Below are 26,692 nucleotides of genomic sequence, written 5' to 3' on the forward strand. Positions count from 1 at the left end.
ATGGGCCCCCCGCTCCTCCTCGCCTGCCTGCTCGCCCCCCTGTGCGCTCGGGTAAGGGGTGCGGGGGCACCGGGAGGGAGGGATGGGGGCGATGGGGCGATGGCGATGGGGATCCTGCGCCCCGTGCCCCGGGAGGGCTGCCTGGGATGGGGAGCCTGGATGCGGAGCTGGGGAGCAGCCAGACCCCAAACACGGCAGAGTGGCATCCCTGGGGGCAGCGGGGACGGGCATGGGGGTGAGGGCGGCTCGGAGCCCCTCTGGAGGCAGTGCCCACCCCACAGATGGCCGTGGCAGGGGGGGGCCTGCGGCTCCGGCACGCTGCCCGCGCCTGCGAGCCGGGATGGGCGAGATGGGCTTGGGGAGGGTTCGGCGCTCAGATACACCCGGCTCCCCCTTCTCCCACCCCAGCTGAGGCCCCACAGCCCCCCGCGCCCCCTTGTCCATGCACAGCCCCCCCAGCCCCTCGGGGTGGCCTCAGGCCTGAGCCACATGGGGCTCTTGGGGTTCTGGCCTGGTCCCTGCACTCGCTGCTCAGGGCAGGGGAAACCGAGGGACCCTGCAGGGCATCCCCCCCCAGCAACAGGGCCCCCATCATCCCCCCACACCTCCCAATCCGCTCCCAGCTCCAGCGGCCCCACAGGAGAACGGGGAAGTCTCTCCTCGAGGGGAGGACGCAGAGAGAAACAGCTGGAGACCACAGTGCAGTGCCCATCACAGCCTTGGAATGGACCCGTTGTCCTGCCCCTCTCATGGGACTGGCACGCAGCCCCCACTGCCCTCAGCCCCCATCCCCAGGGACCCCCAGCACAGCCATTCCCACGGCCCCACTCCCCCTCCTCCTCCTCAGGGGGCACATGAGGGGCTCCTGGGACACCCCAGCAGCCAGCGGTGCGGGCACAGCTGGGTGCAGATGTGAGTGCGAGGCTGGTGCTGCCCAGCTGTGCTCTCTCCCCGGGTCGGGGACAGTGCTCGTCCCCAGGGCCCAGAATGAGGGTGGCATGGAGCTGGGGGGCATTGTCTGCATGCACAGCTCCCTGACCCCCTTCCCAGCCCCACCTCTGAGCCCCCACACTCCCCACAGCGCTGGACCCCCACGCCACGCCTCAATTCCCTGACCCCAGTCCCGCACAGCCCCTAAAACCATCAGCTCCCTGACCCTCCTGCAGCGCCCCCACAACTGCTGTTCCCCCTGACTCCAGCCCTCATCTCCCCCCTCACAGCTCGGGGCTCCACCTCAGCCTCCCCAGCTCCCTGTCACGCCAGTTCTGTGCTCCAAGACCACCTCAGCAGCCTAAACTAACCCCTGACCCCTCCACCCTCACTGTCACATCCACGTGGTGACAGAAACATGGGGGGCCACAGTAGGTGCTGCCACCCTGGGGTGCCCCCTCAACCTCTCCACAGGGGTCCCATTGGACATAGCCCAAACAGGGTCATATGTGGGGCACCCCTTCCCTGCAATCCCCGTGGAACACCTGTCACCATCACACTGGGATGTCAGTCAGGGGACTACCAAAACGACCCTCCTCCATGGGCTGAGTGGCCTCTGTGCTCCCCCAGACCCAACCTCAGCCCCATCAGGGGTACCCCCACACCGTGTACCCCACACCATGTACCCCCACACCACATTCCCCAGCACTGCATATCCAGCCCAGGTGGAACTCCCCACTCGGGATGTTTCGGGGTCACCAGCAGCACCGTGTCCCCCCACAGGGTGCCAGCCCAGCCCAGCCAGGTGCTGCAGCCCCGGGCACCCCCCAGGCCTGGCGGCAGCACGAGGGTCCCCGGCGGGTGAAGAGGGCCTGGGTGATCCCCCCCATCAGTGTCTCAGAGAACCACAAGCGCATCCCCCACCTCCTGGTGCAGGTAGGTGGGAGTCCCCCCTCCTCTCTTTGAGGCCTTGGGGTGGGGGTACCCTGAGCAGGGGGAGAGACCCCCAGCCCTGGGACTCCCAGCCCTAATTTTCCCGGGGCAGATCAAGTCAGATAAGCAGCAGCCTGGGGGGGTGATCTACAGCATCAAGGGGCCAGGGGTGGACGAGGAGCCCCTGGGCATCTTCTCCATTGACAAGTTCAGTGGGAAGGTTTTCCTGAACGCCATGCTGGACCGGGAGGAGAACGACCGCTACCGGGTAAGGGTGTCCCTGGGTGCCCATAGACCCCCCCTGGTGTCCCCAGCCAGACCCCAACCCCCTGCTCTGTGCCCACAGTTGAGAGCCTTTGCTCTGGACCTGGGTGGGATGACACTGGAGGACCCCACTGACCTGGAGATCATCGTGGTGGACCAGAACGACAACCGGCCGCTCTTTCGGCAGGACGTCTTCACAGGGCATGTGGTGGAGGGGGCTGAGCCAGGTGGGTCCAGTGGGGGGGCTGGGGCTGGGGGCTGGCAGCCCCAATGCCAGCACCCACCAGGTGCTCCTTTGGCCACAGGGACCTGCATGATGACGGTGGATGCCACCGATGCCGATGACCCCGAGACGGACAACGCGGCACTGTGGTATTCCATCCTGGATCAGGGCCCCAGCGCCATGTTCAGCATCAATGCCACCACCGGGGAGATCTGCACCGCACGGCCTGGCCTCGACCGCGAGGTAACAGCGTGGGAGGACTCGTGGGGGCACCAGGACTGGGGGCAATCAGAGCCCCCCACCTGGTGAAACCACAAGTCCAGCCATGAACAGACCCAGATGTGGGGATATGATGGGTGGGCAGCAGCTGGGAGACCTCTGTGCTCCCTGGGGGGCTGGAGGGGCTCAGCACTGGCCCCCCTTGTTCCCCACAGACCATGGGGGTGTACAACCTGACGGTGCAGGCAGCTGACATGTCTGGGGATGGGCTCACCACCACTGCCATGGCCGTCATCTACCTGGAGGACATCAATGACAACCCTCCCGAGTTCACCAAGGAGGAGGTAGTGGCTGGGTGGGATGTGGGGACGTGCCAGGGTCAGCAGGGTGGGAGCCATCCCCCCAGGGGGCTGCAGCATCCCAAAGGGGCAGACCCCAGCCCTGTGCCGTTGTCCCCCAGTTCTCCATGGAGGTGGAGGAGCAGGCGGCCGGCGTGGACGTGGGCAACGTGTTCGTGCACGACAAGGACCTGGCGGGTTCGCCCAGCTGGCTGGCCAAATTCACCATCCTGGAGGGCGACCCCGAGGGCGCCTTTGCCATCCGAACCGACCCGCACACCAACGATGGTGTGCTCTCCCTGGTCAAGGTGGGCGCGGGGCAGCCAGGGGGCTCCGGGGGTCTCGGGGCTCGGCTGACCCCCGGCCACTCTCGCAGCCGCTGGACCACGAGGTGCGGGACCGCTTCGAGCTGACAGTGTCGGTGCAGAACGAGCAGCCGCTGGAGCCCACGGCCCCCGCCAGCCCCCGGGCTCTGGCCACGGTGCATGTGCGTGTGCGGGACGTCAACGAGGCGCCCGTGTTCCGTGAGAACCCGCGGAGGATCAGCGTGTTGGAGGGCACCCCCCCGGGCACCCCCATCACCACCTACACCGCCAGCGACCCCGACACCCACCAGATCCAGACCATCACGTGAGTTGGGCTCCCGTTCCATCCCATCCCCTCCCACACCCACTGTGGGTGTTTGGAGGAGTGATCTCACCCCCCATCCCCCCCCCATTCCGGCCCACAGCTACGCGCTGCTCTACGACCCTGCGGACTGGCTGCAGCTGGACCCCCACGCCGGCACCGTCCGCACCAAGCGGGAGCTGCTGCACCCCTCGGCCTTCCTGCAGGGCGGCTGGTACATCGCCCTGGTCCTGGCTCGGGATGACGGTGAGCAGCCCCTCTGCCACGTCCCCCTGTTCCCACTGCCCCCCTGACCCCTGTGCTCTGCCCCCCAGCCGAGCCCCCGCTCTCGGCCACCGGCACCCTCTCCATCGAGATCTTGGAGGTGAACGACCACGCGCCGCAGCTGCAGCCGCCAGCGGGGGTGCTGTGCGGGCGGCCGGGCCGCGGGGGGACGCTGCTCCTGGGGGCCACCGACGATGACCGGCCCCCCCATGGAGCCCCCTTCCACTTCCAGCTCAGCCCCCAGCATCCCCAGCTCGCCCGCAACTGGAGCATCACCCGCTTCAATGGTGAGGGGCAGCCGGGGTGAGGGTGCTGCTTGGGGGGTGCTGCAAAGGGGGGTACTGCTCACCCCCTACTACCCACCCCTCGCAGTGACCCACGCGGTGCTGGCCGTGCTGGCCGAGCTGCCCGAAGGGCCCTACTCGCTCCCGCTGCTGCTCCGGGACTCGGGGACTCCCCCGCGGGAGCAGCAGCAGCTGCTGAACGTGTCGGTGTGTCACTGCGGCCGGGACGGCACCTGCCTGGATGGGGTTCTGGCCGCTGCCACCGCCGGGGCTGGCATCACCCTGGGGGCTCTCCTGATCATCCTCGGCAGCAGCATCCTCCTCCTTGGTGAGTGAGACCCCCACCTCTCCATCCTGTCCTCCCTGGCGCTCTACCACGCCGTGCTGGCCCTGGCCACCCACCCCGAACCCAACCAGCACATTCTGTCATCTCACACCCCCCCCCAATCACCTCGTCCTTGCCTTGGCCACACCATCGAGGTCCTGCCCATTTTCCCCATCACCCTGTCCTGATTCGAAACACCCCAAAACTCCCTACCCATGTGCCCCATCACCCTGGTCCTGAGCACCTCATCCAATCGCTACCCATAACTCTCAACACCTTCCCAGCAATCCCTTCTGACCCTCGCCAAGACCCCTCTAACCATTCCACTCCTCACTCACCCCACTCATCACTGCCCCCACAAACCCCACCTGCACCCCCAGTCCAGCTCCCAGCCCCACCCAGCCAGCACCCCCAGTGCCCCCCATGTCCATCCTGCCCCCCTGTACCCGCAGTGCTGGCGGCTCTGGGGGCCGCGCGGGTTCGCGGGCGGCGCCGGGCGCTGCGCAAGGGGCTGCTGGAGCGCTCCCGGGACGACATGCGCGACAACATCCTCAACTACGACGAGCAGGGCGGGGGCGAGGAGGACCAGGTGAGCAGGACCCGTGGCAGGGGCGGTCCCGGGAGGTTCCCATCCCGGCCCTGTGCCCCTGACCCTTCCTGGCTCCGCAGGACGCCTACGACATCAACCAGCTCCGGCACCCCGAGCTCTTCTCCCCGCGAGCGAAGCCGCCGCTGCGCAGGGACGCCCCGCTCAGCTCTGGAACCCCCCTGGCCCCCCGCAAGCTGCCCAACAGCCCCTCCGACATCGAGGACTTCATCAACGAGGTGGGACAGGGCTCAGTGGTCTCTTGTCCCGAGTCCCTCATCTCTGACGAGCCTGACAATGCCACTCTGTCCCCCCAGGGGCTGGAGGCGGCTGATAGTGACCCCAGCGTGCCCCCCTATGACACGGCCCTCATCTACGACTACGAGGGCTCGGGCTCTGTCGCCAGCCCCCTCAGCTCCATCGTCTCCAGCCTGACGGACGAGGACCAGGACTACGACTACCTGAGCGAGTGGGGGCCACGCTTCCGCCGCCTGGCCGACCTCTATGGGCACTAGGGGGGCACCCCACTGCCCACGGAGGGGCTGGGGCGGGGCAGGGGCCGTGGGGGGCTCACACACATGGAAGCCCATAGGCAGCAGCTTTTTATATGGACACGCACAAGACACTCGGCTGGAGGGGCTTTGCACATGCGCGTGCAACAAGAGGCCTCCACGCAGGGGCTGCACACCTGCATCCCCCCCAGACCCCAGCCCAGAGCAGGGACACCCTGGGGGAGCCCCACAGAGCTGGGGAGGTGACCCCTGGTCACCCAGTAATAAAGAGCAGGGGCCAGTGGTGGAGGGTGGTGTCCCCCCACCACACCAGCGGCCTGTAGACACAAGGCACTTTTATTGGGAGCCGGCAGCACCCCCGGGGGGCATCACCCCCACCCCCGGGGGGCATCACCCCCACCCCAGGGCTCCCAGCACTGCTCCTCCTGGGGCAGGATCTGGCCCTGCCGTGGGGTGGGTGTGCTGCTCCCCCAGCCCTTTCAGCACACACGTCCTGAGGGACCATCACTCCATGGGCACCCATGGATGGGGGGCCCAGCACCGTGCTCAGCCCCCCAGCATCGGGGAGGCCCCCAGGGGTTGGGGGGCACAGCTATATCTCGCGGGGGGTGTCTGGGGAGCCCAGCATCCTCTTGGTGGAGGCGGACAGGTGGGAATAATCATGGGGGATGCTGTGGGGGGTGAGCAGGGGCAGGTGGTCCTCATGGGGTGGGCGGCGGAAGAGGGGTGGGCGGCGCTGGCTCTCGCCGTCCTGCAGGGACTGGGGCAGGGGCCGGCCTTGGCTCTCGGGCAGCAACATGATGCTGAGCACGGAGAGGATGGCGAAGGAGGCGAACACCACGTGGTGCAGGAAGAAGCCACGGCTGTTGGGGATGGCGGTGATGGGTGCCGCTGCCTTGCCCACGAAACTGGTCCCCAGAATCAGGCCTAGCCCGGCGCCCCTGGGGGTGGAACATGCTCAGAGAGGGCTCTGCCGGCGTGCCCCCCAACCCAGGGTAGCACAGCAGGGGGGCGGCTCCCTCCTTACCTGATCACGGTGGGGAGAACCTCGCTGGCAAAGAAGATGCTGAGCATGGCGACGGCGTGGGAGGCGGCCGTGCCCACCACAGAAAGGGTCAGGACAATGAGCTCCAGCAGGTCTGGCAGGGGGTGAAGCACCATCAGGGCTCAAACACTGCACCCACCCTCCCAGACACCCCGTTCCCTCCCTGGCTGGGGGCTGCACCCCTGGGGGTCCCTGAGGGTCCTTACACTGGGTGAGGGCCAGGAGCAGGAGGGAGGAGATGCCAGTGAGGACGGTGCAGAGGAGGAGGATGGCGCGGCGCCCGAAGCGCTCGGCCGTCAGGCACACGAAGAGACAGGCGGCCGCCTCGGTGCCCACCTGCACCAGGTAGGACGAGAAGAAGTGGGGCAGGTGGGGGGCCAGGTTGCGGGTGAAGCAGTGGCGGATGCCGGAGCCGATGAACCTGTGGGACAGCAGAGTCAGGGCCCACCCAGCAGCACCCCCAGTGCCCCCCCTCACAGTGCCCCTGCCCCTGCTCACGCCGCGAAGCCGAGGATGACACTGTTCTTCCAGATGACCCTTGTGCTGAAGATGTCACAGACAGTGTGGTACTGGGGCTGTGGGGAACCCTCGGACGGGGCCTCCAGCTCTGCTGGGAGAAGGGAGTCCAGGATAGAGCCAGCACCAACCCACAACCTCCAGCACCACAGCTGTGAGGAGCGGTCCCAGTGTCCCACCCACCCCTACGCACCCGTCAGGAGGCTGTCCTGGGGGCAGCTGTCCTCGGCCAGCACCTGCAGGGTCTTCCTGGCCCTCTCCAGTTGCTGTGTGGCCAGCAGCCAGCGCGGTGACTCCAGCAGCAGGGCCGGGCACCTGGGCACAAGTGTCAGGTCACAGAGCTCCCCAGGGGCCTGGCCCCACTCCAGCACTGACCCTCCCACCCGGCTTCAAAGCAGCGCTGCCCAGAAACCCTCAACTTCAAACCTGAGCAAACATTTACCCAGGGTGGGGGGTTCCCACTGCCCTGGAGAGTCCTGGGCAGCCTTTGATCCCCGCTGTGGCCCTGGGCAGGGCGTGCCTGACTGGGAACAGCTTGGCATCAGCCCCAGGCACAGCCCAGGCCCATGAAGCCCCTGCCCAGGGGTCCTTACCACCAGCAGGCAGCCAGCAGAGCCAGGATCATGGTGACGGCGCCCTGAAGCACCCGCCAGTCCCGGCACAGCAGGGCCAGCCCCGGCAGCAGCAGCTCCCCGGCGATCCAGAAGAAGCCGGCGACCATCGTCACCCCCAGCCGCTGTGGGGGCTCACACAGCTCCAGCCCTGGCAGGGGGTGAGGGGGGCACCGTGGGGGCCATGCACACAGGGCATCCTGCACCCTGGAGCATCATCCCAGAGCATCCTACACCATGGAACCTCCTGGAGCATCCCATACCCTGGAGCATGCTGCACCCCAAAGCATCCTGGAGCATCCCATATCCCAGAGCATCCTGCACCTCGGAGCATCCTCAGTCCCCACACTGCCACAGACCCTCCCCACGACACTCACGTGCCACGTAGAGGGCGAGGAAGGCTCCTGCCAGCGCCGCCCCGAAGAGCAGACGGGCCACCAGGACCATGAGGAAGTTCATGGCCAGTGCCACGGCGAGGCCCACGGGCACGGCCAGTGCCAGGGACAGCAGGAAGGTGGGACGGCGGCCGAACCTGCCGGGGACGGGCTGTGAGCAGGGCTGGGCACAGTGTCCCCCTGCCCAGGGGCCACCCAAGCACCCCAGTTACCTGTCACAGGCCAGGCCGGCAGTGACACTGCCCAGTGTCCAGCCCAGCAGGTGCGTGGTCTGCTCCAGGGGCACCTTCCAGCGTGAGGCACACACCAGGTCCCACTGTGAGGGGACACAGCGGGGGGGTGTCAGTCTGAGGGGGCTCAGCAGACCCCCCGTCTCTGCCTGCAGTGCTGGGAAAGGTGGGGCTGGGGGGGCCTTCTGGCCAGGCCCCACCCCAAAGAGAAATGTGGGGATGTGGCAGAATGGTGTTGAACATCCTTGGAGCCCTGTGCCCTGGACACCCTCCAACCCCTCATCAGCCTTCCTTCATGGCTCCCCCATCTACTCCCAAACCCTTTTCCATGGGATTCCATGGGATTCTCCTCCCAGGACCCTCTCCCTTTCCAGGATCCCTGCTTCCCTCTCCAAGCAAACTCCCTTTGCCCCACGTGCCATAACACCCCCTGGCTGTTCCCGTGGGATCCTTACTGGGGTTCCCAACTTATTCCCTCCACAGCCTCCCGGTGCTCTCCTCCCTTAACCCCTCCTGCACCCACGGGACCCGCAGTCCCGGGAGCCTCCCACCCTCCCACCTGTAGCCCCTTTGCCCGCACCTGTGTGACGATGTTGGCGCGGAGCCCGGCGGCGGGCAGGGCGTAGTGCCACCCTCTGGTGCAGGGCCCGGTGCCGTTGGGTCTGGGGGCGCCGGGGGGGTATCGGTACAGCTGGCAGGGGCTCCATCCTGCTCGGAGTCGCGGGACGGCGGCGCGGAGCAGCGCGGGGCCGCCCAGGCGGCGGAGCGGCGGGGGCAGGAGGGCGGCGTCGGGGCGGCAGCGGTGCGGGGGCTCCGCGCCCAGCGCCCACCCCAGCGCCCACCCGAGCGCCAGCGCCGCGCACGGTGTCCACCCCCCCGCCGCCCGCCGGCCCCACGGCCGCGACCCCCCGAGCGCCATCGCCGCTCCGGCCCCGGCTCGGCCACGCCAGGTGGGGCGGCCCCGCAGGACCCGCCCCGCGGCACCGCCCCGGAGGGGCCCCGAACCCGGCCCGGACTGCCACGGCCCCGGCACCGGCCCGGCCTCCCCAACCCGGACCACCCCGCCCTGGCACCGGCACCGGCTCAGCCCCCCAAACCCGGCTCAGCACCTCTAAACCCAGTTCAGATCCCCCAAAGCCGCCTCAGCCCCCCTAAGCCCGGTTCAGAACCCCCAAAGGCGGTTCAGCCCCACCAAACCCAGCTCAGCCCCCCAGACCCGGTTCAGCAACTCCAAAAGCCAATTCAGCACCCCCAAAAGCAGTTCAGCACCCCCAAAGGTGGTTCAGCACCTCCAAACCCGGCTCAGCACCCCCAAAGCTGGCTCAGCACCCCAGACTAGTCTGTGAACACCCACAAGTGCACCAGGTCCCCCTAAACCTCACAGGGAGTCAGTGGGATCTCTGCCCCCCACCAGAGAGGGAACTGGTGGACACCCAGTGCCACGTGAGCCTGTGGGAAGAGCCAACAGGGCAACCAAGCAGCGAAGAGGCTTTTTTTCCCCCTCTTCTTTCTCAAATCTCCTCACAGACCTGATTTCTGGGGGCAGCAGCATCACTCAGGTGCTCAGCTCCACACCTGCAATGGTGGGAAAAATTCCATCTGCAAAATCACATCAAAAATCACATCCAAAATCACACTGAAACATCTCACCTACACAGTTACACTGAAAAATCACATTAAACCCCCCCACATCTGTATTACTTCACTTCCCTCCGTGGGATCTGGCTGGGAGGAACAGCTGCGGGAGGAAAACCGATCCTGGAGACTCCCAAGGCCACCAGCACCGTGGTCAGATGAGCCCACAGAACTTTCCTGCTTTCCACACTGATAAAAGGCTGTTTTACCTACAGAGATGAATTTTATTTAACAAAATAAAGAGTAGGGCTGGAAATTCATTGAAAAATGTATTATTTGTGGCTGATTTTTTGAAGCCCCTGACACACAAACAGCCCCCAGTCCCCACACCAGTGCCTCAGTCACCCACCCTGATCCCACAGACCAGGGCAAAGATGAGGGGAAAAATCCCTCTGGCTGTGGCTGGGCCATGGCACTGCCCATCCTGCTGCAGCTGCAGTGGGTGAACCCGTTGTAGTGACCCCTGGTCCTGGTGCCAGCAGTGCCAAGGCAGGGGTTGGGGGTTGAGCAGGGGAAGGTGGGACCCCTCAGGCTCTTCTGAAGCTGCTGAGATGTGTTGGAAAGAAACCCTGGAGGTGCCCACTGCTCCAATCATGGAAAATTCCACAACTGGTTGCAAAGCCTGTGGCAGTGAGGGGAGAGCCAGGCCAGGGCACTGAATCCAGGGGTCCCCTCTGGTCCCCCCAGCATGGCCTCACCAGCAGAGGAGGAGCAAAACTCATCTTGTTCCACTCTGTGCCATGGGCAAGGACACCTTCCACTAGACCAGGTTGCTCCAGCCTGGCTTGGAACACTTCCTGGGGTGGGGCAGCCACAGCCTCTCTGGGCAACCTTTTCCCTGACAGGGAAAGTCCTGCCCAGGGTGATCTATAAATACAAAGATAATTTTAATTAATTTATTTATTTCTTTACACATAACTGAAAGTGATGTTACAGTACATAAGTTATTTACAACTGTGCAGTAATGTGTTGCAAAATAAATTATCTAGAAGGCAGCAAAAGTACATTGTTAATGTATATAAAAACTGTACAGCATTTATGGGATACAATTTTTCTTTATATGAGTATTGGCTCTGTAGTGTTTTCAAGTTATGTTCTCAGAAAGAGAAACGAAATGCCCAAGATTAAAGGAAAAAATATATAAACCACGTGGATTTTACTCCATTAAAAACACAGTTGGCAAAGTCCTTTCTCTGCGTCGCCGTCTCCCCGGCCGTGCCGCGCCGGCGGCTCCTCTGCCCGTCCCCGACGGTGGCAGCGGCTGCTGAGGGCACACCCCGGAGCCGGCCCCGCTCCGAGCGCCGCTGCCCGACTTGGACACTGTCTTTTTGTTTCTAATTGGGGTTTTTTTGTGACTTTTTTTTTTTGTTGGATTTTTTTTTTCAGACATACCCATGATGGAACGAGAAACTCAAACAACCCCCACCCTCCCCCCATGGTTTCCTACTGCAGCTTCTCCGAGAGGAGATCCGCGCCCGGTGGAAAACAGAGAGCTGGAAATCACGGTGTTCACAAGTACATGGTTCACGTGGTTGCTGGCCCCGCTCAGCAGCTTCTGCAACACACACACGGTGTCCTTGGCCTCCTCCCTCCGCGCCCTGGCCAGTCTCGGGGCCGCCGGTGCCCGCCGCCGGCACTGCCCGGTGCCTCCCTGCCGCAGCGCCGGTGGGAAGGAGCTGCGCCCGGCCCGCTGTCCCGCGGAGCTGCCGTCAGTCCGGAAGCGAGGGACACGTTGTGAAGAAAGTGCAATTATTTTTTCTTATTGTTTTGTTTTCTGCCGATAGCTGCTTCCTCCTCCTCTGACCAGGGATTCATCAGCAAGCGGTAAAGGTGAATGTGAGCTCGACCGCCCGACCTCGGAGCGCTCCCGTCCTTGCCAGTGTTCAGTGATGTCTCCTGGGCTGGAACTGTCATGCCGGCAAGAGCACAAAGTCATCGTTCACGTCGACCATTGGCACATAGAACGAGGGCACCTCGTTCACGCAGAGGGATTTGTGCCCCGCGGGGTCCAGCTCCTGCACCTTCAGCTGCCACTCCATCCTCTGCACCGCGTTCAAGGCAGCGGCTTCGTGTTGCTGTCGCATGAGCAGGCATGTCTGGATTGGGAGAAACAGCGGGAGGTGAGGAGAGTGAGAGAGGGCAGGAGAGGGTCCTGCTGCCCGTCCCACCCAGCAAACCCAGGGGACATGCAGCCACTGGGTAGGCACAGCATTAAATGCAGCAAGGGATGCCACACACAGGACACCTGGATTTGGGCTGCGTGCTGAGCCCAACTCCAGCAGGAGCTGAGGCAAACCAAAATGTTTTGGGTTTGAAAGGCTTGGAACTACTCCAGAGCACGGACCCCACCAATGAGCCCCTTGGCACAGTCCCCACAGGGACCTGCTCCCTTCATGGGAGCTGCCAATGCCCTTCATGTCACCAGCTGAAGCACAACTGTCCCTGCTCCTTCCCATGTCAGAGCTTGGCTCTCAGAGCACTCTGGAATAACTGCCTGGGCTCCTACCACCCTGAAGCTCTCCACAGGTTTTGGGCTCACTGCAGCACATGCTCATGGCAAAGAGCAGCCCCTGAGGGTTCAACTGACCAGGAAAGCTCCAACCAGACAACACGAGGCAAAACCCCAGTCAGCCCCAAGCTGAACCTGCCTCACCTCCCAGTTCTGGGAACCAGCAGAGGCTGCAGCTCTCCCCGAATCCCCACAGGGGCTCCCCCACCTCTGCTGTGCTGTGCATGGGATTATCCCCCACCATGCAATGCTGCCCTGACCACCTCAGGATGCCCACTCAGTGCTGGAAACCATTAAGGCAGCTTCCAGGCTCCAGCCACAGCCAGGACCCTCCTGGAATGCTCCTGCCTGGAGGTCCCACAGCTCTCACCTTCATCCGATCGTACTTGTCATCCACGTCCTGCAGCCAGGAAATGAACTGTCGTGCATTGAAACGGTCTCTGACTGATTTGTTTTCGTCTCCCTAAGCAAAGGACAGCAAAAGGAATGACACAGGGGATTGTTTTTGTACTTCCAAGCAGTTACAAGTCTCACAAGCCACATTCAAACCCCTCCTGGGGCACGTGCTCCTCAGAAACAAGGTGCCTGCAGGGAGGGAGGATGGAGCTCCCAGCTGCTCCTGCAGCCCTTTCCAGGGATTCAGCCTTGGATGGGGATGCACCCACACCTACTGCACACTCTCCCTGTTTTGAGTTGCTTTGCAGGGAATCTGTCCATGTCAGCCCATCACAGCACTTGAACCTCTCTGTCTCCTTCAACTCCTGCCAAGAACACAGCAGCACAGACACTTGGCTGGGAAGTGCTGAGGGATAAATCAAAGCTCCTGGATCAATACACAGGTCACTAATAAAACCCAGGCTCCTGTCCCTGCCCAGGATCCCTCCCGCAGTGCAGCAGTGGAATGGCTCTCTCCCTTTCCTTCCACAGGAAAACACACCCCAGAGTGCAGTAAAATAAACCCTTCCACTGTGCAGATGATGCTGACCAGTAAGGGCAGAGGGTGCTGAGACTCAGTGATAAACCTGAGATGCCTCTCACCACCGAGACAAGCACAGACCTGATTTTCTAGAGGCATGTTGTACACCTCGGAGTCCAGCAGCATGGTGCAGGCACTGAAGGGCACGGCCTGGTTGGCGATGGTCCTCGCTGCCCGGCAGTGAACCCTCAGGATCTCCTGCTCGCAGGAGACGATGAGCTTCTCCTGAGGAAGAGCAGAGCAGTGAGCATGGCATCCCCAGCCTTCCCAGCAGAGGAAACTGGGGAGCTGTTCCCCAGCTGGAGTGTCCCCTTACCCGCTCGATGCTGTGCTGGAGCCGCAGCTTCCCCCGGACGGCCTCCTGCTGCTTGAAGAGCTCCTTGAGCGGCTCGGCGAGCGACGGCGGTGGGGCAATCTGTGGGCACAGGGGCAGAGCCAGGGGGTTAGAGCCAGGGGGTCTGGGCCAGGGGGTCTGGGCCAGGGGGTCTGGGCCAGGACCATTGCTGGGAGCACAGCCCAGGGGCTGCCTCAGCCCTGAAATGCAGTTTGGCCACTGGCTCAGGGAGGGAGTGGGGACGCTCCATAGGGTGTTATATGGAGATTGCAGAGAAGGTCTGCCAAGGGCAAGGTCCTGATGGTACTCAGACCTCAGTGAGGGTGAGACAACAGGGCAAGAGGTGCCCAGTACTGTGAGGAGAGCTCAGCCTGCAGAACTAGAGCCTGAACCCCTCCCTCCATGTGCTGCAGGGCAGGTTGTGCAGGTGCCCAAGTGTGTCTGACTGTCGGAGCAGGCTGGGAGCAGCCTGGTCTGAGCCCTGGGATGGGAGCCTGTGCCCTGATCTGTCCTGCACCTTCTGGGGAGCAAGGTGCTCCTCCAGCACAACTGCCAGAGGAGCAGGTTGGTCTAGAAGTCTGGGAAGAACCAAGATGTGAACACAGGCCATGACACAGCACGTTCACTGCTTGTCCCACACAGGAACATGCACAGCCTGCAGCAGGGAAATGTGCCTGGTGTGGCTGCTCACACTGACCCTCCTCATCCCGCATTTGCTGTCTGCAGCACAACGTTTATTGATGCATTTGTGTTAGTAAGGCCTTCATGGAGCACAGCAGGGAAATGCTCATCCTGGTGCCAAGTCAAATAGCAGAGCTTGAGAGAATGAAGGTAGGAATTAAGGGCCATCTCTTTCCTCTGTTCTCAGCTCATTATCCCATTACAACACTGCTGTGAAAGCAGTTTTACCTTTCAGCTTCAAATCCAGTGGGTTCATACAAACCCTGCTCAAAGCCTGACCAAATCTCAGGTCCCTCAGCACAGCCTAAGGTCTTCTCTGCAAAAATGCAGCATCTCAGGGGCTGCATTTACCACAGAGTCACGGACTTACCCAGGCTCAGGTTTGGTGGCATATTCTAAAAGCAGGTAAAGCCATGGCTGGGACATGGTGGCATTGCAAGGGTGGTCACAGGGCACAGGAGACAACCTGGCTGTGTCTGTAGCAGCAAGGGAGGGGAAAGTCTCTGAAGTTCAAGAGAGAAGGTGACTCACCACTGGAATATGTAGCTTGCTTAGGGGTTTGCCATCCAACAGGTAGGAGCCTGTGTAGGTGACATACTCAGCGTAGCACTGTGGAGCTTGGGGAGTAATATAGCAGAGGATTTTCCGCTTCTCCTCTATCTTTTTCCTGATCTGGAGGTACTCAAAGTAGGGGTTGGACCTGTCACTGTGGTACGGCTCGATGTCATCCAGTTTGATTGCATCCACGATAGCTGCCAGTGTCTGCTGGATCATCTCCCTCGTCTGCTGGGTGGACGTGTTGATCTGCTGCTGCAGCTGCTGGTTGGAGCGCTGGAAGCGGCGCTTCCGCGGGTGCTGCGCCTGGGAATCGTCCTCCTCCGTGATGCGGCCTTTGGCACGAGTGACGGGCGCGGAGACGGGAGGGAATTCCTTCTCGGCCGAGGCGGCGTTCTGCTTGTTTTGGTTGGCGAGCATCTGAGCCCGGTTCCTGGTAATCCGCTGAGGAATCTCTTCTATTTTGGGTGGTTTGGGAGCTTCTGCTACTGGTTTCTGTACTGGTTCCACGATTTCTGGTTGAGCGTTGCCTGGAGGTGTGTCTGCCTGGGGTGCTGGTGCCTGGCTCCCGCCGCGGGATGCAGCACTGTCCTGAGGAGTGGTGCCCTCGGAGCCGGACACGGGCGGGGGGCAAGGCTGGGAGCTGCTCTCTGCCACCCCCCCAGCAGATGACAGCTCCTCGTGCACAGCTTCCACCTCTTTGCTCTCTGCCTGCGCGGACTCGGATGGGGTCTGCTGGAAAACCTGCGCTTCCGAGTCCTCTGTGCCCTTCTCCTCAGCCACGTTCAGTGCTTCTGAGGTGGCTTCTTGCACTGCCACTTCTGGTTTCTGCTCCTCTGCTGGTGGCTCCGTGTCTGCGGGCAGGGCAGCCACTGCCTGGCTGGCCGGTGGCTCCTCCGGCTCGCTGGACGCGATCACGGACGCGCTGGCTTTGATGATCCCAGCGCTCGGCTCTGGAGCTGCTGCTGGGCTTTCCTCCACTGCCTCTGCCTCGGTCATCTCTGCCTCTGCAACCTCCTTGGGCTGGAGTGGCAGCTCTGGGAGCGAGAAGGGGCCAAGGTCCAGGTCATCCTCGGTGTTGGTGAAGGGGTCAGGCCACGTCACTGCCTCCTCCGTGTTTGTAGGTGCTGTGTTATTGTTTTCCAAATAGCTGTTTTCTGGCGCGGTGACGACTTCAGCCTGAGGTTCTGCTGGCACACACGGAGGCTCTGGAGGGATCTCCGGTGCTTCTTCTGGAAGAGGCTTGCAGTTATTGAAGAAGGTGTCTAACCTAGTAGGGGACATGTATGGAGCTTGCTCTTCAGCGTTCGCTATTTCTCCGGGAACTGCTTCCTCAGCATCCTCCTTGACTTCCTCCAGCCTCGGTTCAGACACCGACAGAGGGTAAGAGATGGGAGAGACAGGGTAGGAAGTCTCTGTGGGAATGAAGGCTACTGGTGCGGGATGAATCGGCTCCAGGGAACAGAGTGGAGGTTTAGGGGATTCGGAAAACCTCTGGGGAGATTTCATCAGGAGCTCTGAGCCCATGGACCAGGGGACAGGGTGCTCTGCAGGGTTCCCCATCAGGCTGGGGGGAATGGCAGTGTCTGTGTTTCGGGAGGGAGGGTTATCCCAGTCTATGTTGTTTTGTTCTGGCATACCCGAAGTGAAATGGTTTTCCTCGATGGGTGGTAGGTAGGTGGATTCTGGTGGCATGATGGAGGCAGTGGCTTGCTGCTCCTCCGTGGTATCCAAGGGCATGCCAAGGTCAGGGGGAAGAGCACTTTCCACTGAAGGAGCCAGCAACTCATCTCTGTGTGAAGGGGAGGATTTTGCTTGTAAACCAGAAAAGACACTTTCAGGTGACTGGGCGACCCCACTGACAGCTCCCTGTGCACAGTGCAAAGCTTCCACTTTGGGTGAGGAAACTCCGTAATCCGGGGAGTAATACCCGGGAGATAAACACTGGAACTTCTCAGCAGGAACAGAAGGAAGGGGAACTTTCTCCTCCATTAAATGCTGCACTGGAGAGTCATAATTTGATGTTGCTGGGACGCTTTGCTGTCTGAAAAACTTATCTCCAACACTGAACTCTTCTTCAGGTGCCCTTCTGATGTCCACTGAGATGGAACGATAGAGGTTCGTGGAGGGGATGGTGCGAGTTGGGGTCTGACTCGGGTTCTCGGGGAGCGCGGTGGGAACGTTGGTGTATCTGTCGAAGAAGGACGGGGAGCAGGCGTTCATGGACATGGTGGAGATGGGCAGCGAGTGCTGCGAGTCCGCGCACTCGAACATCAGGTCCGTGTAGTCCTCGTTGCTGCACGAAGGAGTCCTGGGTGTCTGCATCACCTCCTCATAGCTCGGGCAAGACACGACAGACGCCGGGGTTGGGACGCCCGTTGGCCGGTTCTGGTCCGGCCTGGGAGATGCTGGAAGGATCTCCTTCAGCTGAGGACCTGTGATCCAGTCCTTGGAGTCTGTCCCCACAGCAGGCTGTGCCTTGTTTTCCGGTGACAGGATAGGAGTCAGAGGACCCAACTCTTTGAGCTTCTTGTCCTTGAGCTGAGTGTCCAGCGTTAGCGGCTTCTTTGTGGACAGATCCAGGCTCCTCTTGCGCACATCTTCCGTGCTCTTGAGTTTGTCCTTTAACTTGGGGTCTCCGGATCTGTGCCGCATTTTCTCCATCTGCTTCATCCTCTCTTTGTGCCTTTTGTGGCGCTCCTCGATCTCCAGGTCTTTCTGGCTCAGCATCCTCTCGAAGCTGGTCATCATCAGATCACCATCTCCCAGGAGTTTCTCCCTTGGCCTGGCATCCTTCTTGCCACTGTCTTTGGAAAGGGTTATTTTCTCATTCCCATTGCTGATTTTTATGGAGTCTGATTTGTCTTTATCTTGGTTCTCCTTGAGCTTCTCCTTCAGTTTGGTTTCACCGAATTTGAGGTTGTCATCCTTGGATTTATCTTTAAAGGTGGTAACTTGAGGCCCGTCCTTGTCTTTGAGGGTTGACTTTGGCTCATCTTTGTGATGTTTAAAGAAACCATCTGCATGTTTGTCTCTATGCTTTTCCTTTTCCTCCTTCCATTTTTCCTTGTGTTTATCTCGCTTCTTTTTCTCTTTAGCTGTGCTGATGGCGCTGGAACCATAAGTCTTTTCTTTTTCTGCCTTCTTTGACAACTCTCTTTCAGAATCATTTTTATCCTTCTTTTCAGAAAATAAGTAATCAATGCTTTTCTCTGGTTCCTCATCAGCCTCTGCCTTCATACTGTAGGAAGAGCCAAAAGCCTCCCCATCCACAGAGAAATCTTTCTCGTAGTGAGTGGAATCCTTCTTGCTGCTGGAGTCCTTGAATTCTTCTTTTTCCTTTTTCTCTGTCTTCTCCTTCTTTGCTTTTTCTTTCTCGTGACTTTTCTTTGAGGAAGATGAGGAATGTCGGTGTCTCTCCTTCTCCTTGAGTTTGTCCTGCAGGCAGGGTAAAGGGAGAGAGTCCTTGAACTTTTCTTCAGCAGCATCAGCAAGAGAAAGGTTTGAAGACTCGAACAGGCTGGTCAGTCCTGGCTCTTGCCCCCTGTCTGTGAAGCTGTCAGAGGAGATCTCGCTGATCTTGTCATTGGAGTCATCCCTGTAGTCATTCAGAGCCTCCTCCTCCAGCTTCTCCAGCAGGCTCTTCTCCGACTCCCCTCCTTTTGAAGACTTCTTTTCTTTGGAATGCTCTTTATCTGGCTTCTCCTTGTGTTTGCTTTTCACCTTGTCATCACTGGCGTGTTTCTTTTCAATCTTTTCTGGGAGCTTTTGCTTGTTTTTCTTCTCCTGAGTGGAATCTATGGACGTTCTGTCCTTCCTCTCCTTGTACTTCTCGGTGGAGTCTTTATCTTTCTTCTCTTTGTGTTTCTCAAAGGAACTCTTCTCCTTCTTCTCCTTTCCCCCTTCTGATGTTCCTTTGTCCTTTTTCTTCTCCTTGGACTCCTTATCCTTCTGCTTCTCCGAGTGCTGCCGGTCGGAGGAGTACTTGCGGTGCTTGTCGGGGTACAGCTCCTTCTCGGCCGCGGGGTCGTCCTTGTCCTGGAGACTGTCCAGGCGGTGCCCGTCGCCGCCGGCAGAGTCGCCCACTTTGAACCCTCCCAGGCTGTAATCATCCCTCTCGTCCTCGCTCTCATCCGTGAAGATGTCAGCGATGCTGTACCAGCTCTTCTCCTTGCCCTTCTTCTCATCCTTCTTCTCGGGGAAATCCTCCCGGTCCGCTGAGAAGTTTTTCTTCTCTTTCACCTGGTCGAAAGAACTTTTCCTCTCCTTGTCTTTGCTGTGAAGATCTTTGTACTTCTCCTTAGTTTCTTTCTTCTCTTTGAAACTTTTCTCTAGTTCTTTGTCCTTCAAGATTTTTTCTGGAGCAACTTTTTCATTTTTCTCCTTGTCGCCCTCTTTGGATTTTTCCTTATATTTTTCTGGCTTCATCTTTTCTTTTTTTTCTTTATCAGGAGCATCTTTCTTCTCCTTTTCCTTCCCGGAATGGTGCCTCTCCCAGCTCTCCAGGGACTTCCCACTGAATTCAGGGTCAGACTTATCCTTGAAGAAGGTTTCACAGCCATAGTCTTTGAAGTCATCTCGATAGGGCTCCTCCTGCTTCGTCTTGGGATCTTTTCGCTCTTTGGAGCCATCAGAGGAATCTTTTCTGTCTTTGTTGGTTTCCCCTGTATCTTTTTCTTTCCTCTCCTTGACAGTCTCCACAGAATCCTTCCTTTTCTTATCCTTTTCTGGCAAATAACTGGGAGTAACTTTGTGTCTGTCTGTTTGGTCCTTTTTCTTCTCGGAGCTTTTCTCCACATAGTCCCTCTCCTTTTTCTTTAGAAAACTGTCCTTTTCATTCCGCTTCTCGTATTCCTTCTTCTCCTTTGTTTTATTTTCCTTTTTCTTGTCTTTAATTTCCTCTTTCACGGGTTCTATGATTAGTTTTGCCACGGTGTCATTTTTAATCTCCCTGAAATCTGTTACTGGAGAATCCCAGCTGTCCTCACCCTTGAAATCGAAGGATGAATCAGAGGACAAGTCTGAAAACCACCTCTCCTGCTGATCATCCGAAAGGCTGAACTTCGTGTCCTCACTTTCAGCAAACTGGGGTTTGTTATTAAACTCATCAAACCCTGACTCGTCCCTGTAAAGTTTTTCTTTTTTGCATTTTTCTTTCTCCTCCTTGAAGGATTTTTCTTTTTCTAGTTTAGAAACCTTCTCCTCCTTCAGCTCATTCTTCTTCTCAGATTTGGACTGTTTGTCCTTTGACTTCTTCTTTCTCTCCTCCTTGTGTATTCTTGGCTTCTCCTCCTTGGGAGATTTCTCCTTGACAGGTTTCTCTTTTTCTGATTTACTCAATCCTTCTCTGAAGGATTTGCTCAGGTCTTTACTACCATCTTTGATTTTTCTTAACGATTTCTCCTCTTTTGAGGATTTTCCAGTCTCATCTTTAAACAACCACTCCTTCTCCTCTGCTTTACCTTTGGGGAGCTTTTCCTCCTTCTTACCATGTTCCCTCTCATGCTTTAACACTTTCAACTTGTTTTCGACTGGATTTTCTGTCTCTACTATCAAGCCTTTCTCAGGCTTTTGTTTAGAGTCCTCAAACTCAAAAGAAAAAGTTTTGATTATTTTGATATCTTGGCTGATGGGACACTGTCCCTTCTCCTTGTTTTTATGTTTGTGTTTTGTTTTATGCTTTTTAACAACCTTCCCCTCCTTGTCCAGCTTTGGAATTGCTCCATCCACATTACTATGGAATGAATTCTTTTTCTCAGAAAGAGTGTTGTGGGGGGTGTTTTTCTTTTTGTGCTCTGGTTTCTTCCTGACTGGCTTTAGTGACTCTAAGCTCGAGTCCTCGGACGAATAGTCTGACTCGCTCGTCAGCCTCGTCCTGGTGGAGTCCGAAAGGGAACTGACATCTGACCAAGCTGGAGAGGATATGGTTTTCCAATTGTCCGTCCTCCAGTGCTTGGAGTGCTGTTCTGTAAGATTGGGATTATGTTTCTGGGATGCTAAACTCCCATGTGAAGAGGTCGATGAGGCAGACAGAGAGTTAAACAAGGAGGATTCCTTTAGCACTAGCCTCGAGTCCTTTACACAGCTAGAGCTCTGGAGAGAGTCTCTATCATCCTCCTCACTCTCCACATTTTCACTCTCTGATTCAGAGGAACAAAACTTGTCATTTTTTTTGCCAAACCGAACCTCTTTGTTTTTCGTCTCCTTCTTCCGCTTCTTCTTCACTTTGCTCTTCTCCTTGGGTGCCTTGGTGCTGGCGGGCTCCCGGATCTTGCTGCTGGGCAGGATGGAGTGGCTCGAGAGGCGCAGCTTCTCCGCCGTCCCCACGGCCACGCTGGTCTCCTCCTCGTCCGAGCTGTCCGACAGGATGCGGTGGGCAGCTTTCTTTGGTGTAATTGTGTTATTTTTAGTATAAGTTTTCACTTCCATTTTGGGTATGGAAATGAAACTGTTTGCTTTAGTCTCTTTCCTGTAATCCTTTTTCAGCAAATGTTTGTCATCGACCGGCGGGACCCGGTCCTGCTCATCGTCCTCATCGAATTCATACTCGTCCTTCACCGGCGTGATGGTTTTAGGGGGCTCCTGGGCCTTGGGCTTGTGCTTCAAACCCTTCTCAAACTCTGAGTCTGTGTTATTGCCATCAACTGAGCTGGAGGGAGCGAAGGAAGGGGCGTCCTCCTCCTCTGAGGTCTCTGCAGAGAGAAAAGAGCAGAGTGTTAAGGGCTGTGAGAGACTCTGGGGAGGAAACATCACCAGCCTGTGGCAGACATGAACCACTGGGAATGACCCTGGCATCCTTTGGCCTCACCAAGACTTTGCCAGGTTGGCAGCCATCAGCTTGGAATGCCAGGCTGGGAGATGTTTTAGGAAAGAACAGACATCCTGGCTCCAACTTGCACACAGTGCTCACCAAACAACATCCTGGTGTATCAGGAGAACTTTGTAACAGGGTTATGGCTGCACACAGCCAAGGTCAAGGCTCTCTGTAAGACTGGAAACAAATTAGCACTAATTAAAACCTGCAGTGTGTTCTACAATGGTGGTACTGTTGGGACAGACTCCAGCAGGGACAGCCCAGGAGCAGACCCTGGGACAGCCAAGGGACAGGAACACACTGTGGACACACAAACCTCCTCCTCTCCACTGCAATTACCCACAGTTTAAAGGTAAGACATCCATTTACCTGCAATTGGCTTCCAATCCTACATCTTGACTGCACCAGGGAACTGATCTCACCCTTGGCTCCCAGGGCAAACAGCTCCCAGAGCTAAAGCTGGTGGTTTATGTTGTCTGAATTGGGGTTACAGCTACAGGTGGGCTCCTGACAGTGGCAGCAGCGTGTGGACACCCTGACAAGAGTCTAAACTTCACTGTCCTTTAACGTCCCTGCATTAACAGACAGCTGCAGGCCACAAACATCACTGCCAAGGCCCCAGAGAGGTCAGTCTCACCTGTTGAGCTCTCCTCGCTGGAGGGGTACGTGGTCTTCCCCAGGAGCAGATTCACCATCGTGGGAGAATTAGCTACTTTTAAAGGTGTCTCGCCCTTCCTGTTGCTTTGATGAGGATTCCCTCCATAATGTAACAACAATTTCACCACCTGGAAAGAGAAATTGAGGCTTAAAGATGCTCATGATGTTTTGATTCCAGGTATTTTGTAGAATTTTCATATATAAGGGGAATGTTCTCAGGACATGTCTTATAGTACTAACAGTCATCAATTAAAAAGTATACAAAATCCAGCAACATTCCCAGGGAAATGGTGGAATCACCACCCCTGAAAGTGTTCAAAAACCATGCAGATGTGGTGCTTGAGGACATGGTTCTGTGGTGGGGTGTGGTGGTACTGGGGCAATGCTTGAACTCTATGATCTTGGAGGCTTTTTCCAACCTTAATTATTCTGTGATTCTAAGAACTAACCTGGGCAGGAAAGAAGGAAGAACAAGACACAAAGCCACGTTGCCTTCTCAATTGCAGAAGAAGAATCAACTATCTTGTGTGCAGAAGAACAACCAAGTAAAACACTCAACTGCTCTGGGGCAGCAAAATTCATAGAACCATGGAATGGTTTTGGCTGGAAGGGATCTCAAAGCTCATCTCATTCCACTAGACCAGGTTGCTCCAAGCCACATCCAACCTGGCCTTGGACACAAATTCCTGCCCACTACAAGGCAAATGAGAACTAAATAACCCAAATCCCTGCATTTCCACAGCTGGCTGCTCAAAGCACAAGTTCACAAACAAACCACTGAAAGCCCAGCAATGGACCCAGCAGCCCCCACCTTGAAGTGCCCGTTGTTGGCAGCGTCGTGCAGGGGGGTGTCGTCGTCCAGCCCCTTGGTGTTGACCTCAGCGCCCGCCGCCAGCAGCTGCTTCGCCACGTCGTAGTAGCCCCGGTTACAAGCCTCGTGCAGCGCCGTCCAGCCTGCAAGGAGGGGACACTGAGCATGACAGCACCTTCACAGGGACACAGGGACAGCGAGGGCCACCCCCGGGCACACAGGGACAGTGAGGGTCACCCCAGGCACACGTGGACACTGAGGGTCACCCCCAGGCATACACAGACACAGGGACAGCGAGGGTCACCCCCGGGCACACACAAACACAGGGACAGCGAGGGTCACCCCTGGGCACACAGGGACAGTGAGGGTCACCCCCGGGCACACAGGGACACTGAGGGCCACACCCGGGCACACAGGGACACTGAGGGTCACCCCCGGGCACATGGAGACACAGGGAAAGCAAGGGCCAACCCTGGGCACACAGGGACAGTGAGGGTCACCCTCAGGCACACATGGACAGTGAGGGTCACCCCCGGGCACACAGGGACACAAGGACAGTGAGGGTCACCCCTGGGCACACAGGGACAGTGAGGGCCAACCCATGGCACACGCAGACACAGGGAAAGCAAGGGCCAACCCTGGGCACACACGGACAGTGAGGGTCACCCCTGGGCACACAGGGACACATGGACAGTGAGGGTCACTCCTGGGCACACAGGGACAGTGAGGGCCACCCCCGGGCACACAGGGACAGTGAGGGTCACCCCTGGGCACACAGGGACAGTGAGGGCCACCTCCAGGCACACAGGAACAGTGAGGGTCACCTCCAGGCACACAGGGACACTGAGGGTCACCTCCAGGCACACAGGCTGCAGGAACTGGCATGGAAAGGGGCAGGCTGCTCTGATGGCCGAGGTGGCCGTGTTTGTCTGGACCCCCATGAAGGAAGGAACCAAACCTGCAGCTCTGCCCTGCTACTCCAGCCAGGCACTCATAGAATCAATCCCACTTCTGCCTCTGGTCATGTCATGCGCTACAGTCAGAGCATCTGCCAGAGCAGAAAGGACTCCAGGAGATGGAAAATTTTATGTAAGAAATTAAGAGAAATGCTGATGTCATGTGAAAGGCAGATCTCAAATCCTTTTCCCTGCACAGAAACATGAAATGGTTTGGGTTGGAAGAGACCTTAAAACTCATCCAGTGCCACTCCCTGCCATGGGCAGAGACACCTTCCACCAGCCCAGGTTGTTCCAAGCCCTGTCCAAGCTGCCCTTGGATACTTCCAGGGATGGGGCAGCCACAGCTTCTCTGGGCAACCTGTGCCAGGGCCTGCCCACCCTCACAGGGAAGGATTTCTCCTCTACATCTAATCTATCCCTGCCCTCCTTCAGCTTAAGGCCATTCCCCCTTCTCCTGGCATTACATGCCCTCATGGAAAGTGCCTCTCCAGCCTTCTCTTAAGCCCTGTTCAGGTCTGCCTTTAGGTTCCAGCTCCTCTGTAAGGGAAACACCAGTGCCCAGGCTGGGCCTGAGCCCTGAGCTGCAGACAAGGATGGGGAGCTGCCCCCACACAGCCCTCACAAACACCTTCTGTGCTCTCCCAGCTCAGCCAGGCTCAGCTCTGGCGGGGGGAAACCAAACAGCAGATCTCCACAGTAACGGCGGCTCCACTTCTCAAACAAGCCTCTGAAGAGCACAGGACAAAACACTTTATCGTGTTCAAACAGACTATTTTTAAGCAGAGCCTGTTTTGAAGTTCCCCGGCGCGGCCGCTCCGCTGGGTTGCTGATAGTGCCGTGGGAGCGCGTTCCGGTACCTCCGCCTGAGCCTTCGGAAGGGGCACCTGTGCCCAGAATTAATCACAGCTGATACTTCAGTCTGGCACTGGCATTAATCATATGGGAGGAGGAACAGCCATATCTATTTATAGCCCCAAAATCGTGCAAAGAGAACAGCAAAGAGCAAAGTCAAGTTCTTGGACGTGCTGAAGAAAGGCTGATCCAGGCCCCACTCTCAGCACAGGGGTGTATGAAGAGCACCTTCATCATCATCATCTCCTGGCTGCCTTCTCCCTGCAGGACTTGGGGTTGTTCCCATCCCATCCACCACCCTAAGCAGGAGCTTGGCAGCACTGCTGAGGAGGAGGAGAAGGAGAAGGAGGAGGAGGAGGATGTGGTGCTACTCCTGAGCTGAGGCTCAGGACACTCAACATCTCCTCTAATTCGGGTGTCTGGTGGGATCTGACCTTGCCCTTGAAATTCACTCCCCATTAGCAGCCCTCCCACAGTCAATCCTTGAAAACAACTCCCAGAAATTTGCAGGCATCAGCCCCCCAACTGCAGAGCAGTGACTTCACAAACCCACTCTTGGCAGTGTTTCTGTGCACATAATTTCTTCTATTTTAAGAAAAAGAAAGAGCTAACCCAGCCCATCTCCCTTTGCAAATCCCCCTCCAGACTTGCAAGACAGCACCCATGTGGAAGGGCACAAGGAAATGGACTGGAGGCCTGGACAGGGTTTCAGTGTGTGGAGCCAGGACAGCCCCAGGGATTGCTCTGCATCCTGCCCAGCCCAGCATCACTGCCTTGGGCAGACTGGACAGCCTGGGACTGCTGCTCCAAACTCCAGCAAGGAAACTGATGCTTTTTTTAAAAAAAATTGATTTCTTTTTGCCTTTTTAATGCAGTTTTTTTGTTATTTGCTTTTTTTTTTTAAAGGGCAACAAGACTTTTTCCTCCCCGTGAGCAAAATCATTATTTTTGGCTGATCCTCTCTTTCCAAGGAGCAACGTCGTGTCATAAACAAACCACTCTGTGTGGTGGGAGCCATTCCTGGAGGTGGAACACACGTTCAGGTGGGAAGAGGTGGGGATTCCCAGGCTGGTTACCTGCAAAGTCCTTCACATTGACATCTGCACCCTCGATGATGAGCTCCTTGATGCGCCGGGCGTCTCCCCGGATGGCGGCGCGATGCAGCCGAGTCTCTCCTCGCTCGTTTCTCTTATTTACTTTATCTTTGGTTTTGGAGGCAGAGTTGGGAGTTCCCTTCTGACAAACTGTAGACTGAGAGGGATGCTTTGGTGTTGTGTCAACTGCAGGGAGGAGAGAAGCAGCGTCAGGAACCGCAATTCCAAGGAATTCCTAAGCCTTTAGAGGGAGCTCGTGCACCGCGTTTCACGGCGCCTCTTCCCAAAAATATTCCCCACAAGGCACGAGAGGCAGCCCAGGCTCCGAAGGGGATGTGAACAGAGCAGCCTGTGTGTGTCCCACAGAGATGGGAATCACGGGCTGCCAGAGCCCACTGGAGTCCTGGCAAGCACTGTGGGCAGTCCCGTGATTTGGGAGCAGACAATGCAGCTCCTTACCCTCAAACCTCAATTCCCAAGGGAAGTGGCCTTTTACCAAGCACATGTGAGGTC

At 58.1% G+C, this 26,692-nt stretch overlaps 3 protein-coding genes across 6 annotated transcripts in view; 1 reads left to right on the forward strand and 2 right to left on the reverse strand.

Annotated features, from left to right (window-relative positions):
* CDH15 (cadherin 15) lies at positions 1-5,508 on the forward strand. Its single transcript, XM_071567479.1, has 14 exons — positions 1-51; positions 1,714-1,866; positions 1,976-2,131; positions 2,210-2,354; positions 2,433-2,593; positions 2,785-2,913; positions 3,030-3,215; positions 3,284-3,537; positions 3,638-3,780; positions 3,849-4,085; positions 4,171-4,410; positions 4,860-4,996; positions 5,077-5,232; positions 5,311-5,508. Exons 1-14 carry the CDS (start codon positions 1-3, stop codon positions 5,506-5,508), a joined length of 2,346 nt encoding a protein of 781 aa, XP_071423580.1.
* A 412-nt stretch (positions 5,509-5,920) lies between these two features.
* On the reverse strand, positions 5,921-9,252 carry SLC22A31 (solute carrier family 22 member 31). The gene is made up of 9 exons (XM_071567524.1): positions 8,883-9,252; positions 8,285-8,388; positions 8,055-8,209; positions 7,660-7,828; positions 7,260-7,381; positions 7,049-7,157; positions 6,757-6,971; positions 6,533-6,644; positions 5,921-6,446 (listed from the first exon to the last, which is right to left on the reverse strand). The coding sequence occupies exons 1-9, from the start codon at positions 9,219-9,221 to the stop codon at positions 6,098-6,100; spliced, it is 1,674 nt and encodes a 557-aa protein (XP_071423625.1). The 5' UTR covers positions 9,222-9,252; the 3' UTR covers positions 5,921-6,097.
* A 1,567-nt stretch (positions 9,253-10,819) lies between these two features.
* ANKRD11 (ankyrin repeat domain containing 11) overlaps positions 10,820-26,692 on the reverse strand; it is a 138,403-nt gene continuing 122,530 nt past the window's right edge. For all 4 annotated transcript variants that reach the window (XM_071567520.1, XM_071567522.1, XM_071567523.1 and 1 more), the window contains exons 6-13: positions 26,162-26,365; positions 23,275-23,417; positions 22,444-22,591; positions 14,969-21,684; positions 13,739-13,837; positions 13,504-13,647; positions 12,817-12,909; positions 10,820-12,033 (exon numbers count right to left, since the gene is read on the reverse strand). In XM_071567520.1, coding sequence (XP_071423621.1) covers positions 11,848-12,033; positions 12,817-12,909; positions 13,504-13,647; positions 13,739-13,837; positions 14,969-21,684; positions 22,444-22,591; positions 23,275-23,417; positions 26,162-26,365 — 7,733 coding nt within the window. In that variant the 3' untranslated portion in view covers positions 10,820-11,847. The remainder of the gene's footprint in view (positions 12,034-12,816; positions 12,910-13,503; positions 13,648-13,738; positions 13,838-14,968; positions 21,685-22,443; positions 22,592-23,274; positions 23,418-26,161; positions 26,366-26,692) is intronic.

This window comes from Pithys albifrons, chromosome 12 (assembly GCF_047495875.1).
Source record: "Pithys albifrons albifrons isolate INPA30051 chromosome 12, PitAlb_v1, whole genome shotgun sequence".
Lineage (NCBI taxonomy): Eukaryota > Metazoa > Chordata > Aves > Passeriformes > Thamnophilidae > Pithys > Pithys albifrons.